This window comes from Vidua macroura, chromosome 1 (genome assembly GCF_024509145.1).
Source record: "Vidua macroura isolate BioBank_ID:100142 chromosome 1, ASM2450914v1, whole genome shotgun sequence".
NCBI lineage: Eukaryota > Metazoa > Chordata > Aves > Passeriformes > Viduidae > Vidua > Vidua macroura.
In genome coordinates, this window is record NC_071571.1 from 59,620,130 (window position 1) to 59,639,172 (window position 19,043).

The 19,043-nt window shown below is 34.3% G+C and overlaps 1 protein-coding gene across 8 annotated transcripts in view; it reads right to left on the bottom strand.

The window, feature by feature from the left end:
* BRD9 (bromodomain containing 9) overlaps positions 1-19,043 on the bottom strand; it is a 24,586-nt gene continuing 5,543 nt past the window's right edge. The window contains exons 4-17 of one of the 8 annotated variants that reach the window (XM_053974825.1): positions 18,769-18,881; positions 16,829-16,939; positions 15,915-16,090; positions 13,738-13,827; positions 12,752-12,884; positions 10,437-10,512; positions 9,048-9,143; positions 8,151-8,283; positions 7,211-7,322; positions 5,533-5,571; positions 5,021-5,092; positions 3,672-3,774; positions 1,743-1,910; positions 1-995 (exon numbers count right to left, since the gene is read on the bottom strand). In XM_053974825.1, the coding sequence (XP_053830800.1) occupies positions 895-995; positions 1,743-1,910; positions 3,672-3,774; positions 5,021-5,092; positions 5,533-5,571; positions 7,211-7,322; positions 8,151-8,283; positions 9,048-9,143; positions 10,437-10,512; positions 12,752-12,884; positions 13,738-13,827; positions 15,915-16,090; positions 16,829-16,939; positions 18,769-18,881 (1,523 nt within the window). In that variant the 3' untranslated portion in view covers positions 1-894. Of the gene's footprint in view, positions 996-1,742; positions 1,911-3,671; positions 3,775-5,020; positions 5,093-5,532; positions 5,572-7,210; positions 7,323-8,150; positions 8,284-9,047; positions 9,144-10,436; positions 10,513-12,751; positions 12,885-13,737; positions 13,828-15,914; positions 16,091-16,828; positions 16,940-18,768; positions 18,914-19,043 lie in introns of all 8 variants that reach the window. The other 7 variants (XM_053974812.1, XM_053974809.1, XM_053974822.1 and 4 more) reach the window with 7 other exon arrangements.

Below are 19,043 nucleotides of genomic sequence, written 5' to 3' on the forward strand. Positions count from 1 at the left end.
TGCTTTTCTATTTTTATTAATAGTTACAAAATAATGTAAATTCATAACATTTGTCTGCTCGCAAATAGCAACAGTACAAAACCCCTCAGTTTCAAGTATTGATGTATTATAAAAGTTTTATTTTGGAATTATTGAAAAGCACACCTTATCCAGTATTTTTTTCACCCTATGACATATACACATCATATTAAAAAATACAAGTATTATCTTTTCTTTATGTTTCAAGCTACAAGGGATCACAAAAACATTAATCTTTTTCAAATCTAGGGTAGAAGTTTTGTAAATGAGCATTCTACTGGAACTCCCAAGTACTGTTACTCTCAAATGAAGTGCTCTCTGCCGTGATTAAAAAAATATTTTAAAATATGGGGAAATGTTTAAAATAATTTCTACAGAGTATTAGCATTTGGAGATGAAAAACACAATAATAATCCCAATTCATGCAGTTCTTTGTTCTTCCTTGGAGTTGTTCAGGTCTTAACCTGAACAGTAGAGAACAGAACAATTATCTACAGAACTAGTTGGTAATTGTACTGCAAACATTTAACGACTGTTGCCATGATTTTGGGAAAATTATCACTTTTCAGTGTCTATAAAATATAAATTTTTCTAACACATTATTTGCTGCTTTTCAGGCAAGATTCACACACCAGTAAATAACACTCTCCCTTAACAAACAAAATGAAAGCAGTTCTTGGTACATTGCTAACAACATTATGCACTAATTAGTTTGGGGTTGGGGTTTTTATGCGTTTGCTTGTTTAATCCTGTATACATGATATTATACAGCAATCCTCATAGAAAAGAGGACAAAAATGCAGTTTCTGTCATGGACAAAAACGTTATAAAAACATAATACAATTAAAATACAAAATAAATATAGTACATGTCGTATTAGTTACTAGTAGCATTTGATGTTTCTGGAGACTGAAGAAATTCATAGGGATCATGAACCATGTCTTGCTGCTCTCCAACACTCAGATGAGATGGGCTTCCTGTTGAATGTGGGAAAAGAAAATCAAAAATTTAAAAATACAGAAAAAAATTAAGAGAGATTTATACATATAAACAGGATGGTTATTTCAAATGTTCCTTTTAGACTTTTAAAGTAAGACAGACATCTAAATGATATTTAAACAGGAGCTTATGTAAAAGAAATCACAAGATTCGTAGTAATTTAGATAATTTTGGAATAGGAATCATTATGCTATTACTCTGAGTTGAGTAATTATACAAAATGCAACTGAGTATCATCTATCCAATATTTTCTACCTTCTCAGAAATGGGACCAAATTATTAAGCAGTATGTTAGGCTATCATCCCATCTTATCACTGAATTAGACAGTTGACAATGAAATGCTGTTGTAGAATCCCACTTGTTACTTGCTGCACACAACTATGCTGAAATAAAATAGTTATTATATACTCCTTAGTGTAACTAATGGCATCAAATGTAAGCACTTATAGGAATTTGCCATTGAATTATCAACTTACTTCATAATTACTTCAATCACATCTAATAAAAAAATAGGAAATTACAATTAGTGGTCTTAGCTCTGGAGGTCAAAAGTATATCTTGTTAGTTATCTCTGCCAGGCATATTTAAAAATTAAAACATGATCAGTCAGCACAGTTTTATCAGAGTAGTTTCCCACAAAGACTTATGTAAATTACAATGTAAGTTTAAACCAATTCCAAATAGAGCACAAGTACTGGAACTTCTGTGACACAGCTAACTTTACCAAGATGATGTTGGTCTCTTTCAGAGGTATTGGAGAGGGAACTCAAATTGGACGATGGCCGGGATCCCACTCTGTCAGCCTGAGCTTCATGAAGGTCCTGAAGCAGTTTAGTTGTTTCATCCAGATGTAGATGGTTATCATCATGATCAAGTTCCTTCTTCACTTTTCCTAAGAGCCACCAACCAAAACCCATAATTAGCACATGTACATTGACCCATGAATTACCAAGTCACTATAAAAAAGGTCTAAACTGAATTAACACAAGCATTGTCTATACACAAATTACCTCAATCTTGCATTTTCCCTCGCACTTCAAGAAAGCAACAGCTGCAGACCTGTGTAGTACTGGATGATGAAGGAAAGTGCCACAAGGAAATGGCTGGAACTGAACTGACTCCCAATATCTAAACAACTGTAAGAGCTTAATTTGTCTCCCTTAGCTGTGAAATGCCAGATATGGACAGACTGGCCTGGGTTGGAAGGGACCTTAAAGGCCATCTAATTCCAACCCCCCTGCCATGGGCAGAGATACCTTTCACCAGACCAAGTTGCTCAAAGCCCCATCCAACCTGACCTTGAGCATTCCCAGGAATCGGGATCCCACAACTTCCCTGGGCAACCTGTGCCAGTGCCTTACCACCCTCACAGTAAATAACACATTTAGTTTGTGGCAAAAGAGTCAGCAAGCAGATGATTTAAATATCTAACTCAAAATACAGTTAAAACAGAATGTGAAATCTATAGAGGCAAAGATATCCCCATCACAGAAGGTTCTAAGAACAGTATCTTCTCCAGCTACATTGATTTTGTAGTAAGTCAAATTAAATTGTAAAATTGGAAAGAACTGGACGTATGTGCCAATATATGCTATTCTTTCATATGAAGACCTAAAAAAAATTCCTTCAACTTTAAACAGGAAGATAAACTCCTTCCCTTCTCTTTCTTAAATGTTAATTTTGCAAGAATTATGATAGGAAGTAATTTCATAAACTCTCTCTGGAAGTCAACTAATCTAGCAGTATGATTATTTACAGAAAGGCCAAAGAATAGAATATAAGCAGCTTTCAATGGTGCATGAAATTTATAGTAAGACTGATATGTCTAAACATTATCTATAAAATGGATATTTATTCATTTTTTTACTGAACTGCAATAAGAGTGAGAGAAATTATCAGAGCTTACAATTGCTTTTCAAGCTGCACCTATGTGAGAAATTTGTAGAAATATTTTTTCCCTTTAAGCCTTCAATTAGTTTGGTTGTGTTTTATAATAGATAGCTTGGCCTCTTTCAGATTCAGAACTAAAAGTACCTTAAAACATAAGCAAGTTGTTTGCTTGGATGACATTTTTGAAGACATTTGACCAGCTCAGCTGCCTGCAGAAATGGTAACAATACTTGTTGTGGTATTTACAGGATAACTATTAAAGGCATGTATTTGAAACGGTATCCAAATTCTTCCACACAACTGAAGATAAAGTCTATCCGGCACCAGAAGTTTCTTCCAATTTTTGTTTTGGGATATTCCAAAGTAGCAATATGATCAGGTTTCACACACTTACCTAATTCCCAAGTTATTTTAAAAGACATCACATGAAGCAACATAATTTCTGAGTGAAAGCTTCACATTGATTCTTAAAATTTGTATTACTATGAACACAAGAAATACAAGCATAGCTATCAAAACAGTGAGGTACAAATACTTTGTTTTCTTCAGTTGTACAGGAAAAGTTAGCTTGCATAACACGTGGATGTCGCAAAGGAAAAACAGAGCAAGGTTTCATTTATCAGCCCTGGACTTTTACCTCTGTCAAATGTATACTTATTAGTACTTTTCAAACACTTTTTTTAGTCTTAGCAAATCCTGCTGTCGTTTTCTCTAAATGGTACAACTAAACCATAACTATTGTCTTGTATATTTAGTTACTTACCTAACGAACTTAACATAGAAATATCAAGAGATACATCTGAATATGGCTTCATGGAGAGAAAGTCTAAGTCAGAAGTGTTACTGTCTCCAGCAGATTCTCCAACCTATTAAAACACAAGTAACATAAAGATTAGCAAGAGTGACAAGCTGTCATGTTAACTTTACAATGTTTAAGGCACAAATCCATTCTCTCAGAAGTATTATCTCAACACCTGAGACGAGCATCCATAACCATCTTGGCTAACCTGAAATTTGAGACAGCTCAAAAAGATTCCTGGACAGACCAGTCACATGAAGGGTTAGGGATGTGCACACAGTAGTCCAAGTCTTTTATCTCATGATCCAGGACTGCTGAAACTCAATTACACACTCGACCCATCCATGTCTAATGGTAGAACTCTAGCAGCTGGAAGTATTACCAGTGTCCCTTATCTTCTCCGTATGTGAACATTGGATTTATTAAAATTTTTGGTACAGTGGGCTGGAATTGGCCTCTCTAGTATTTTTCCTATACATTTGGATAATGAAATATAGCCTACACTCTGCTACTCCCTTTCTTTCCACACCTATTGCAATATTGCTAATGTAATGGCACAAAAGAAGAAATCAGTGTCACTAAGCTTCAAAACCTGTTCTAAGGGAAATCTCTGAGGATGTCTGATCCAGCAGGAGAAACGAGACACTCAGGTAAACATACAACCAGATATTATCTTTCAGAAATATGAAAATGAAACCTAGCACTTACATGAAATAATCAGTCACCTTCTAAAGAAATCCACACCTTTCCACAAAACATAAGGAATATTTATAAAACTATGATTTTTTTAGTTGCTATAATGTAATATAATTATTTTTTATGTGAATTGCCATGGAATGCAGTGCATATTTTCTGTTGTCACAAATAATTTGCAAGATAAAACCAGTACCACTTGAAGACAGATTTGATTAATAACTGTAAATGAATAAGATATACATTATTTACTCGTACTTTCTAATAGACATTTTCAATGGATATGGTAAAACTGATTAATCTGAATGGTGTTTTCCAATTTTACAGCAGGCTGAACCTCAAATATAGATCAGCAGATCAAGTATCTTTTTCAGTTTCCTATGTGATCTTTCTGCCTCTGAGACTTAGTTATGCATGCTAAAATAAACTGAAGAACAATAAAGCCACAAACGAAAACAGACTAAATATCAAATAATTCATTTTCAGTACTGCAACTGATAATGTAATTTTAATATTTTACTTCAGACTGTGCACTGAAATGAAATAATATCTCAATACTACTTTTTTGTTTCTGTTTTTTTTCTCTGTTGTTTCCCTCCCCTACCCCTCAACCATTTTACCATAATTTGTTTGGAAGAATCCAGACAGGTATTACGCAACTTGTGTTCTTCTTTTATGAGAACTGGCAGAACCTAAAGAACAAAAAAATACTTTAGATCTTAGCATTTCATAGCTTATATTTACTAAGAATGTTCCCTGAGAACATTACTGTGTAATTTACTGTTTTTCCACAATGAGGTCCTGGTCCATCACAGAAAACTGCCACATTCTGTGATGTTTGAGTAGAACCTTCACAAAAAACTAAAGACCAGCTCTTCTCTAGGGCAATCATATACAGTCATACCAACAGTTTGTAACTAACCAGGACAGCCTCTCCAGGAATAACCTAAAGCCTCTCCTTTCTCACATACTCCACTTATCAATCTTTTCTGAATTACCATACAGAACAGAGGCACATTAAATAAAATAAAGAATTAGAATGTTGCAGAGAACATAACTTTCTCTACTTTAAATGCCAAAACACTTTTCCCAGTTTAAAACCCCAAACAAGCAGAGTATTAGCATAACTTACTTTAACTTCATCCAGTGGTTTTACTGGGATGTTTCGCCTCTGGAAAGAAAGAATACCAATAACTGCTTACATTCAACACATGAGAAAGACATCTTTCTTGTACGATTTCAAGTATATTCAAACCACACACAAAAGGAGGCTAGAAACAGCTAACTTTTTCACATATCTGTAATGCAATTCAAATGCAACAGTTGTTGTTCTTAAGTATTTTAATATTATGCATTTTAACTAATCTTTGAGTCCCCTTATACTATTTCTTCTGCTCATAAACTTTACATTCAAATGCAGTATCTTCATCATTACTTCAGTAACTTTTGATCAGAAATCATTCAAGGTTATACTTTCAGAGACACTAATTCTTACTCAAATGCAGCAGTACAAAATACTCAAGCATAGAACACCACGTATATGATCACTGAAACACATGTAATTGTGTAAAATCAGTGTATATCCATATATGTCACAACTAAACAGAATTTTCAAGTGTAAATAGCCATTGACCATTTGGAAGGTCCTCAGAAATTCTCACCTGGAACGATATTCATAGAAAAACATATTAAAAGGCAAAGGCAAATTTTATTTTAATGCTAAGTTGACTATGTTGCATACACACATTTCTATATGTAGAAGAGTATTCAAAATATTGGGTTTTAACTTTTTGAACTAATCTTTCACATTTCTTCCTGTTATATGTATGATCTTTTTCTGTTGGGCAAAAACACCCAGAAAATTCTAAAGGATTGTCAGTGTTTTTCATTCTATTGTCTCCTTATTTCCAAACACCAACCACGCTATTACACGTCTAAGTCTGCATAGACACAGGATAATCTCATTTCCACCACGTCAGAAAGCCTAAGTACTTTTCATGTTCCCACCCTGCCTCCCTTTCTTTATTCTTCAATCTTTCAGAGTGTCACCATTTTAAATAGCAGACAATTATTTCAAACTAAGACTGTCTTTAAAAGTGAAGACAACATGAAATTTATCTTCAGAAATTTTGCAATTTTTTTAGCTTATTTTGTCTTGGGAATGCAAACTTTCTCACTAGAACCATACACATTTCTGAGAAAACTCTCTTCTCCAATCTTAGTATACATCTCTTCAGGAAAGTGCTTTTGGAAATAAATTAAAAGCTTTCCCTGTAGATGCAGTACATGAATGTAAAAGTTAGCACTGGGGAGTAAGAGATACCTGGTGCAGTGGTAATTACTCTGTTTTTTAACTTTACTTCCATTTTCCAAATAACTAATCCTTCCATGAGAAATATATTTTGCCTTTCAATTAAGAAACCCCCCCCCAAAAAACCCCAAAACTTAAAATCCTTTAACAAAAGGATTGCAATGTAACTCAGAAGTCTGTATGTAAGTCATGACATTGAGTGACAAAGGTGTGCAAACTCCATCCAGTTGGTTGGTCTCTGCTATGCTGCATCTCTTGTCTCCTCCCTTCTGCAGTCACATAGTGAACCACATTGGAGAACTGACCTAGCCAGAGAAAAGGATTCCTCCTTCATTTATCCTTCATCAGTCTCTAATTTGGTTTATGGTTGCTTGAACAGCTAAGCTTGCACTACCTAAACTGGCAGTAGAAAACAAAGCATCTCACACAGTATTAAAAAGCCAATAGGTTCATTCTTATTCTGATGAATTTGTGACACTTCAGTGCACCCGGGACACACCTGCTTTAGCTGATAAATAGTTTTGGAATGGTCACCACTAGTGATCTGGTCCAGAAGATCATCAACTATTTTCTTGCTGTAACTTCCAGCATCCTTCACAAATTCTTGTAAGCTAGCAAGAGTGGAGATAAGCATTACAGAAAACATTTACTTTCGTAAAAATTACTTCAACTTAAAATGTTTTCCCAAATACACTGAGTTATACCTACATTTTCTTTTCCTTTAACTCTTATGCTTCTTCAGGAATGCAATTAAGGTCGTCAAGACACAGAGCTTTTTCTTTTACTTTAAGAGTAAAGTAGATTTGCAACTTGTTTTTCACATGTACCAGCACATTTTGACTTGAACTATCATTGACGGTAAGGTAGTAGGTTAAAAAAAAAACCACAGAAGATAACAAGCTTGAGATGATTTCTTTCCCTCCAAGATCGACAATTTAATGATAAATGGTATTTTTCTTTTCAAGTAGCATTAACTCTTTTGAAACCCATTGAAAAACAGCATTGTTTTAAAGCCACTGAAATATATTACTTGCCTTTTAAAATTATTTACTGCTGGGTTTAAAGCAAAACACGAAATCTGTTGCAACCTACTGTGGTTGAAGACCCTAATAACAAGATCCATAACAACCTTGCAATAAAATAGAATAGCTTAAAAGGTCAAATGGGAAAACTCCCCAAAACTTTCCCCATCTCCAAAAATCCAAAAGCAAACAGACTATCAAAAAAAAAAAAAAAAAAAAAAAAAAAAAACAAAAAAAAACCAAAAAACAAACCAAGAAGGATGAAAGCTAGCTTCAAATTTTGTAGTGATTTATTTTAAAACTAAGTTTTAGAAAAAAAAAATCAGGATTTGGAGGCTCTTATTCGAGATCTAATTTAAATTGCTTTGTAAAAAATTGCTATGAGAAGTTAGCCTTTCCTAGTAAGGAAGACCTTACCTTAAGGCACACTGGATCCCAGTTTCATCACCATATGCTGAGTATAAGAGCTCCATTTCATCTGGTTTCAAATCATGAAATATAGAGTTGTTTTGCAAGGAAGGTGCTGTATTGGCACTAGTAAGAAAGGTTACTACACAGGTAAAAGACACAACAAATGATTAGCACAAGTGTCAAAGATCACTTAGGGAAAAAAAAAGATTGTGCTTTCTGAAGCAGATACAGAAAGTGCCATGTATTTTTCCCCCCAACTGAAAGCAACAGCAGTGTCTCAAGGACACTTCCAGACTCTAAAAATCAGCATAACTATTTTAACCATATAAACAAACATACTTATACTACTGAAAAATCAAGTACTAAGTTATCCACCCCACTCCGAGAAGAAAAAGGTTCACGGCCACATTCCCTTTTATAGTTCTATATTTTGTGTGCATCTACTTTACTGTTGGCTGCCAGTCAGTTTCTAGACAGCAAATTAGAAACTATTAAAAACTGTCAATAATACCAGGGAAAAAAATCCATAGTCTGCAAAATCTTTGTCATATGCTGCAAAAACGCAAATGACTGGAAGTTGTTTTTCAACGGTAAGTGCAATTACTATGGAAAAACTATTTCTCCCAGAGTAAATGGACTACCATTATTGGAAAACTTCTAATGTGGCTATAACACTAAGGTAAGATATTAATACATGAACTGCTAATTTAATTACATTTAATAAGCAAAATATTCAATTTAATATAAGCTGCATTCTGCTGTTAATGGAATTGTTATATATTATAAAAAAAAAAAAAGTGAACTTTCATAGTATAAACAGGTATAAACTGAAATTATTTTATATCAAGTAATTGCTTGAACATTTAATAAAAACAAAGTTAAAACATGGTCTTTGGTAGTTACCTTTATTTCTTCGTTCATCTTTGAAACCCAGTGTAGTGAAGCCAGGTAATAATTTGGTTGACAGTGAACTCAGATCCACCGGGTGAGTTTCTTCCTCTAATAATTTGATTTAAAAGAAGGCTTAGAAAAGCATTTCATGTTTACAATTTATGACAAATAATTAGAATTTGCTATTTTAGAGCTGTAATTAACATAAAGACTAAATGTTTTTTAAACTATACATTAAGGGTAGGTACTGTAATTCAGGTTCTCCATTTAAATTTCAACCACAAGCTATAAATATGCTTCCATGTCATATTAACAAGATCTATAGCTTAAATTATTTCACTTTTAAAGTATACAGCAGCATATGTAATTATTTAAATAGCTGATTCACAAACCTTCAATATCCAGATATTACCAAAGTGATAAAAGCAGTCTCTTATGCTAAGTGGTTGTTTGTTTATAGAAATCCATTACCATCACTCTTTAAATTTTCAGTGGCATAATTTCAGAGGTATTAAATCACTTTTTTTTTTTTTAGAAATAGGTAATAGGCATGATAGCAGCCAAAATGCTCAGCTTCATTCCAGAAAAATTTACTACCAGATGAAAAAGAATTTAGCAGTCTTTCATCTCTCAATGTGATTAGTCAAAAGCATTCATATATTTATCAGTGAAACAAGAAAAAAACTGTGAAAAAATTCTAATCTCAAAAGGTGCAGAGAAGGAAGTGCTAAATCAACATGACACTCAGTACCAAAAAACCATTACATTTATTCATTACAAATTTTCAATACTTCTGCATCTTGGGCTTGAAATTAAAGCAAAGGGAAAGCATAAAACAATACAAATAACATAATAGCAACAATAAAAAAAGAGAAAATATCAAGGAACTAAAGAAAAAAAATTGAGCAAAATCTCATAAACTTAAAACTGAAATTTAGCTAATGATTTAAATTAGATAATAAAGAGGTAAAAAATTATTCTAAATTTGCATCTGTGCATTGCACATTTACAGATTTATAGAATTGCAGCATCTTCATTCACCTTTTGTCATTAGATATTAACACTACAGTGTACTTGCAGTAAAAGCTTATCTTCCAAGCTCTTTATAAAGTTGTAGCAATGTGTAAGTGCTTACAAGTAGATAGTATTTTATCTTCTCACTGTTGGCATAAGTAAAAAAAGCATCTGAAGAATAAAAATATGGAAGGCAAACAGAAACACCTTTGGGGTGTTTGGAGAAATGGTTTGGGAAATAATTAATGAAAATAATAAAAATTTATGAAAATTTACAAACAGTTTTAAAACTCATCTATGCTACATAGGATCTATACAGTCAAGACTTCAAAATCTGTTAGAACATTCAAGACTAGAAATGTTTGCTTGAAAGAATATGGCTTTTACCTTCTGCTTCTGGATCAGATGAATTTACAACACTAAATAATAAAGTTCCATCTCCATTTTTTTTCAGATAACCAATCTGTGAACAGAACCAGAAAGATACAGGAGGAATCATTCAAAACTGTTCACACTCAAAGAAGGAGCTGCCCGTTTATGGAGAAAACTATAAAAAGCATTTTTAGCTGTACTGAGATACTGCACTTTGGTATTCCCCTTTTCATACAGAGAACCTTGGGTCACAACTATTTAACACCACTTAGCAAGTGTTTCAGAACAGAAGACTTAGGAGGAGAAGTTCATTCATCATATATACAATGCCTTATTCATCTTTCTAAGTCAGATTTCAAGTTTTCACCCAAGACAAACCAAATTCCATTGTCATTAGCACACAGCCAGCCTTTGTGACTGCAAAGTCAGAACACACATTCTTTTTAGAAGCAGATCTGTAACTCCTAGCCACAAAGAAAGTCACTGCTTATTTTCAAATACAGATTGAACTGCTTGTTTTCATGTCTCACCCACAACTTCCTCTAATAAGTACTTTTATTAACACACTACCAAATTCTTCAAGAGGAAGTGCTGTGACAGACCTACTGAAGCAGACAAGCACAACGCTAAAGACAGATGTGAAAGACAACAGAGCACACCAAGTTCTGTAAAGTTAGAGCCAGATCTGATGCAACAAGCAAAGCTAATGTCAGAAACCAACTACACATGAATTGAGAAAAAAAACACTCTAATCTCTCAATATAAAGGGAAAATAAAAACTATTATCTCCCTACAAAAATATTAGTAAATACTTCCAAGGAAATGAACAACAAATCTCTCCTATTTTGTTTTATATCCTCCTCCGTCTGAAAAAGTTTAAAACTCTCTCTTCTTTAAACTTAAAAAAGTTTAAAACTCTTCTCTACAGAAGGCCAAAGCTAATACTGGCATACAATAAAAACAGAGGTGAGAGATGCTGGAAAGAGAATGAACAAGAACAATATCTTCAAGTGATGGCAGAAGTTAGCAACGGCTGAATTCCAAGAACATGCCAGGGTTACCTAGATTCAGTGGGACATGCAGTGGGGCTGTCAAGCTGACTTAACAGCTTTAGCAACTAAGAGCTGCTTGAGAAATTTCCTTGAACAGTGCAAAACTGCCTGCATCAGTCAACGGTATTGCTTTGAAGAGATTTAAAAAGCCACTCTTATTTGGAGGTTTCAAATAGCCTTCAATTTTAGCAAGTCTTCTCATTATCCAAAGAAACAGAAATACATTGAAAGTAAGCCTTCACCCACTACTCTTTGCAGTTTTATTTCATAATGCAGTTGAGCCTAAATTGACTGCATAATCAGGGCCACTGCCCAAGAAATGGACATTTAAGTTTGAAGACACAACACCACATTTGCTTCAAAGTAAAGTTTCTTCTGCAATATTTTTAAAGAGGTGGAAAATGCAGGATGTGGACACATCCTGATTCTTTCTTGACTGCAGTGACCACTAGAGTGACAGGTGAGAAATGGAAGCAAAGGTGGGAGTAAGTCTCCATAAAATTCAAGGGAAATAGACTAACTCAGTACAGATCTGCAGCAAATGCCTGGAGCATTCACTCCAATCCTAGCATAAGGGAATGAAGGAATTCATCACTATCATCAGAGCTAAAAAAATTGATCCTTCAGAGAGAACGGCACCAACAGCACCACCAAGCTTGTCCTTGGAAGAGCACAAAACTCAAATACATGGAATAACATCAGCATCACATTCAGGACTGTAAAACTTGCTATCTAAACTTAGTCAATAAAAGATCTTTGTGTTTGGTACTCATGCTACATCTGACAGCTACTACTTCTACATATGTATCTATAAGGGTTTACAGACTCTCCTCATTAAAAACAGTAATTTAACACTAAAAATATGTTAATTCCTTGGGGGGGGTGGGGACAGAGGGAGAGAGGGGGAATCCTAATAGCCCTTCAACCTATGACATAGTTCGCATTTTCTGAGGTTGCAACAATAAGAGAAGCGTGATGTTATTTTAATCACTTTCAATGCTAAGGGCTGCAATTCAAGATTGAACAACGTTTCGTTGTTTCCTGCAAGTGAATTTTCAAGGATGCTCAACACACAATAGAACCTGATATCACTTAGGAGCCCCTACAGTGGTTTTCAGGGGCAACTAAATGATAGACAACAGCAGTATCGATATGCCACACAAAACACACATCCCAGATATTCTAGTCCCAGGAAGTCTAACAGTAAAGACTGTTTCTTATCATGAAACAAAGCATTCAATAGTCAGGCACAAACTGGAAGTGCCATGTGCAGTAGACCTTGCTGTTGGGTAGATATCGATTGATCCTATCCCGAGCTTCATCTGCTGCATGTTCCACTAGTGCCAGGACATGTTCTTCTGCAGTGCTGTCGGTCAGGCTGCATGCATTCCCCTCAGGTTCAAAAATGCAGCTAAAAAAGAGAAGAAGAGGAGCTGTAGTAATTAAAAGCTAAAACAAAACAAAGGGCTGAATTCTGGCTTTGCTTAATAGAAGAATCAGTCCCACTCTTCTCCCAGTGTCAGTCTACTTCAGCATTTAAGTGGAATTATAATCATTATAATCATATCATCATTATAATTATATTATGAAGTTTTGCAGCAGAAGCTGTGAACTACCAAACTACTAACTTCAAAGATTTGTTTCTGTATCCTGATGAAAATGAAATATAAAATGCAGTACAAAACAGAGACTGGGAGCAAAACTGGCATTAATACAAGGTGAATGCTGTATGCATCCTTAGTCTCCCACATGCATGTATACGCTATTTTCAAAAATTACAAACAGGAAGATGCAGAAAAGAAATTATGTAATGAGGGATAGAAACTGTTGCTTATCAGAGAAAAAACCCAACAGGCTGCATTTATGATGATTATGTCATATAGCTGCTTGCAGAAGTAGGACAGAATTCCCAGTCTAAAAGGGAGTCCTTTAATTCCTATGGTTTTAGTATTGGCAATTAACATTCCTAATCTGTATCAATCCCACAACTGCTTGTAACTGAAATGATAGAATTTAACATTTATCTTTCAGTAGATCCCTTTTCATTAAAGCTCCAAACCAATAAAATCATAGCAAATAAGCATACCCAAGGATGGAACAGGACATAGCTATCATATAAAATCAGAAAAAGATAGTATCATAAAGAGAAGCGTGAAGATATCACAGAATATGGAAGTCTTCATTATATTTTATATGTAAAATAAACGTTGTACATCAAAGTATTTCAGGGCATTATATGGACATTAGACACTAGGGCCAAACACCTTAGGTACTGGGTAGAGCATCTCCTCACACCAAATCCATTTCTCTCTCGTGGGTTATCTTCTTCCATTTGCTTAGCTAAGAATTTCTCTCTGTATAGAGATTCAGATCCAATACACAAGTAAGTTTTGCTATTAAAGACAATAAAAAGATCACAGGATCATACTATTATGAGACAAACGTGTTATACTATTTTGTTTCATTGAAAATTTAAGAAAGGGTGTACACAGCAGGAAACTCCTCAACAACTGACACTTTCTATCACACACTACAGAATACTTAAAGGACAAGAATTTTGAAAGAATGTTCAGAAGATTGCAACATGCTAAACAAAATTTTCAAAAACTATTTAAATATTAGGATGTTCAAGTGATCAAGTCACTTCTTCCTTTATATAGAGGTCTAAGCTGCTTTAACACTTTGCAAACATTGAATTCAACTCCTCTGTAACCATGAAATATGAAGGCAAAAAGAACTGCTATTAGGTTTGATTAAGACCCTCTAAGGGTCTTATTGTTCATTAAAAAATACAGTATCAATCCTACAGATGCAAAATTACAAGTATGTAAAAGTTCATGTTACTTAGAAAAAACCAAATTAATTTCAACTACTAAAGTTACATAAATATTGAGAAGAATAGAAAAGTAGATTTATACTACAACTGACTGCTGATAAACTGGTACCAGGACAAAATTAAAGGTCACAGTTTTTAACTGTCTGATCTGTATGTTATGGTAGACAATAAAGACAGAGCCATGCTGTATGGTTTGGCAGTCTCAATTTCTTGCTCTGTGACAAAAGAACAAAGTTACTCCTGTGGCAGAGTTTATGCAAGAATTAATGCTGGACACCGCACAAAACAAATTACTGTGTCTTCTAAAAAAATAGAAACAATCAAAAACCAAAGCACCTTCCCCTCAAGACTTGTTTACAAAAAGGTGCTTTCAGTTGATTTCCATCCACAATCCATTAAACAAAGGACAAATGACACTTTCTCAATTTTCTATGATACAGCAACAGATTAGTTTTTGTATGTTATCATTAGAATAGCTTCCACCACAGATAATTACTGTTTAAAATTATTTTTGAAGACACATGTTGCAGTCTTCTATTTCCAAAAAAAAACCCTAAATTAAATTACTACCCTAAGTAGTAGAATACTACTTCTTCCATCAGCACTAAGGATTACAAAAATGCTGAAAGTGTAAAAAATCAAAAGTGGCTGATGAGCACACTAAACTTCACTTTAAAAAAAAAATGAAATAAGGTATATTTCACTTTTTTTTACTTTGAAGATTTAAAAAAAACCCTGCAGAACATATCTAAGTGATCAGATTATTTACAACATGACCAGTGATGCTCTGTTGCATTATTTTTTCCCATAAAATTCCAGCTGATATAATGTTTTACAGTTTAAATTCAGTCTATCTTTGGATGCCTATGTAAGAACACTAAACAATATAAGTTGCTTGTATATCATGGTTTCTGCTAAAATCTCATAAAATAAATTGCCTAAATTCAGTTTAAAAAAAAATAAATATTAACATTAGAGTTTAGCTATAAAAGTATGATTTTGTGACATGGGGCTACCTATTAGCTGGAAGATTACTATTGCACTAGCAATGTATTTTACCAAGGAGCTTAATAAGATTCCACTGGGGAGACATTATCATCTGCTCCACAAATAATCTCCTGTACTTTCATAACCTGTCAGACAAGGTTAAAGTTAAATAAAATCACTCACTGATATGGGGCCACTTTGCCCTCCTGGGAAGAACCTCTTACATTTTAATGAGACTACTTTAGGAAAGGAAATAAAGGGACAAAATGCAAAAGGTATCTGTAGCTATATCCAAAATAAAATAACATTTTAAACCATCATGAGAAGAAACCATTCATTATTTAAAACAAATATAAAGAAGAATGAAAATACCTCTATAGATATTAATTTTAAGTGTTTGAAAGAATATGCAGTCATCTTTTGAATTGTTTGCTTCAAGTTAGGAATCACTGGATTATTAAACAAGTTCTATAAACAAACAAATAAAATTAAATAAAATTGCCTATTTATCCTATGGACCTCAAGGAAAAATGCTGAGTTTTTTCCTCAGTTCTTTGCTGCTATGTAATACTACAAAAGCTGCAACAAGCCAGTAAGCATGCCCATTAAAACCTTTACCTAATAACTTCTTTATTTTGCTTTTTGGATTTCTTGGTAGTCTCTGCTTGTACAGGAACAACTTCAGGAACAGGTTCTTCAACTGCTGTGTCTTCATCGCCCAAAAGAGCTGCCTGCTGAGAAAAATCCATGTCCTGCATAAACGACATGCTGCGCTTCAAAGCTAACAGCCGTTCCTAGAATCAGAAAGGACAGAGCGGCAGGGACTTAACCTTTCCCTCATAGTCAAGATGCTATGATAATGGGATGGGATGGGAATGGCCATGGCCTTATTTTGTTCTTAATGTTTCGTTTCCAGTGGTGATGCAACAAGATTTGGTCATGGTAGATGGCATCAGAATTTCTGCAGCCCAGCTATCAAGACAGAAACAAACAAACAAACAAACTGCATATGCAAGAACAACTATTTTACATAAAACTTACCATCACTGTAACACATGCACACACACATCTGCACACACAGAGCAGCTCACAAAAAAACCTTCATTTGACAAGCCAACAACTGTACCTGAGTAAAAAGTATTTGTGATAGCTCTGAAAACTCCCCAACACCTTCAAAAAAGTACCACTTTCTTGTTTACACAGAAATAAAACTTAAATGAGATCTTGTTTCCAAAATTTCAGCCAGAAGCAGGATTTTACGGTAGAGTTTGATATATGTGGATTTTAACTGCTTCCACTGAAAGAAGCTCTTACAGACTTCAGTGGTGCAGGCAAGGTTGAGAAATAAGTAAAAATTATTGGGTTATAACAAAAATCCTGTCAAGCCCTTAAATACAGCAGCACTAACGGGCACTGCTGTAATTCATCACAGATGGATGAAACAACATTCAACATTGTTACGTTGTTCCTTTAAGTATGGTAACATAAAAACCCCCAAAGTTTCTGCTTTTTGTTTTTAATAGGTCTCTTACTTTGCTCATCATCTTAAAGCCTGTGTGCAGTATCTTCTTGGCTAGCTTGTAGTAAACAGTATCCGGTCTGTTGTAAGTCATTGCATTATCACACATCAGTTTAAAATCTGCCTGTAAAATGCAAAACAAAAGAACTGTCAGGTCCTTTGTTAAATGACTGGAAGATACCACTCCATCTTGGCAGCTCTTTAAAAAGCACAGTAATATTCTAGCAGTAGGCTCATGAACACAAGCCAAAAGCAGAATTACAAAGGTTTGAGCCTCTTCTACCTCTCCAAGATGCTCAGTTTCCTTTGGAACTGGCTTTTGGTTATAAAAAACACTCTCTTTCCTGAATGCCAAACGTAGCATCTTCTTAACCAAGTGGACCAAATGGACCAAACACTGTACTGAACTACCAAGGTAACTTTTTACAGCATTACAAGCCCTCTGCCTCCAATTACCAAGACCATCACAAAGACAGAAATTGAGAAGGCGACATGGACAAGCAAACTCAAGTGCTGCAGAAACAGCCAGTCTTTTGCTTGCCCAACTTTGAAGCAGACCCTTTTTTTCTGAAGCAAAATGAGTGTTCTGCAGCAATTGCCCCTCTTTTAAATGCAGGACAGACTGCATTCAGACTATACTCTTAGACAGATTATTTATTGTTTTATGACTAGTCTCAGCAAGTTAGACAGGAAACCTTTTGAGCAGACTTTGTTTCAGAAGTTAAAAACCTACAAACTTCATTTCTCGATTAAGGTTATGGCTTATAGCTCTGTGTAATGAGGTACCCTCGTGTATCTATAAAGGGAGTCCAATTCCTTTTTCGCTCTAACATGGGCAGACTCTAAGGAAACTTTTATCACTCCTCCAACTACTAGCAAAAGGTAAATCCTTGAGGGAAAAAATACTAAAAAATACTGCAATTTTTTTTTTTTTAGGTTTCTATCCTGCTAGTTTCAGTACTGCAACCTTGCCTATAACTGAACAGTCACAGAGAGCTCCCACCCAAACTTCCCTTTTAAGCTGTTGAATAACACAATCCAGCAAGACAGAATTTAGAAACCTGAAGGCATTGCTGATGGCAATGCTATCATGAATCCTTTCTCACTATTTCCTATAAATCTCTATAGCATATTTAACAAAACAGAATAATAATCTTTGTCAAACCATCTGTAAGAAATGTAAACCATTCTTTGCTCACCTTGCTGACCTTTCAAAAAAAGAGATTAACCCTGAGAAACAAGCCAATGCTCTCCTGCCGAGGCTACCATCATATCAACATCAGTCTACGAAAAACAATTCCAAAAGCTGCTAATAATTCATGACTTTCACAAATCAGTTAAGGAAAACTCCTCTCCTTCAGGAGCTAGCAATACTATGAAAACATTTTTTACTGCACTGTCTGTAAAACCATGATGTATCTAATGAATTATTACAGCAATAACAATACAATTAATAACTAAGTTAAGCTGCAAATAAACTTGCCAAGGAAGTTTCTGCCAGAAGACAATTTCAAATGAAGTTTGCAAAAATCAGGAAAATTAAAGATAAAAAATATGTAGTTGTTATTTACTCGTATACAAGACACTTCAGTATATCCACAGGTTTCTTGCAGACAGGTCCAAATGACATTTAAATCAATCTAACAAAGTCTAGATTAAAAAAACAACAAAAAAAAAAAAGAGCTCAGTGGCTTAAGTCTTTGTGATAGTCTTACTCCTGTTGAAGTTCAGCAGCATAAATTCCACAGAACTTCAGAAGATGCTCTTGGTTTCCATAGTAATTTATAGAATATTTTAGTAGAATCTGACAGATTATTTGTAACACACTGAATATATGAAAGTGCTCAGTTCTGGAAAAAAATAGCATTAATTAATGTAACAAAGACTTCTACAGATAAAAAGAATCTTTAGTTTCTTACTAGTTGTGAAATATCTAAATCTTTATTAATTCACCTTGAATTCAGTGACTGATTTGTATTCATTTGCTGCAATTTTTTCCTTCATCGTACCAAAATCCATAGGGTGTTTTATTATCATGGAATATCCAGGAGCAATGGCATCCGTGACTGGAAAAGCAAAAAACCCATGAGGATCTTTCCTAAAAATAAAAACAATAAATTTAGATTTACAGCAGCAAACAAAATGATTCTTAATTTTGCATCACATTAATAACACAATAGTACTACTAAAAAAATAAAAGCCACTGAAAACATTCTCATAAAACAAAT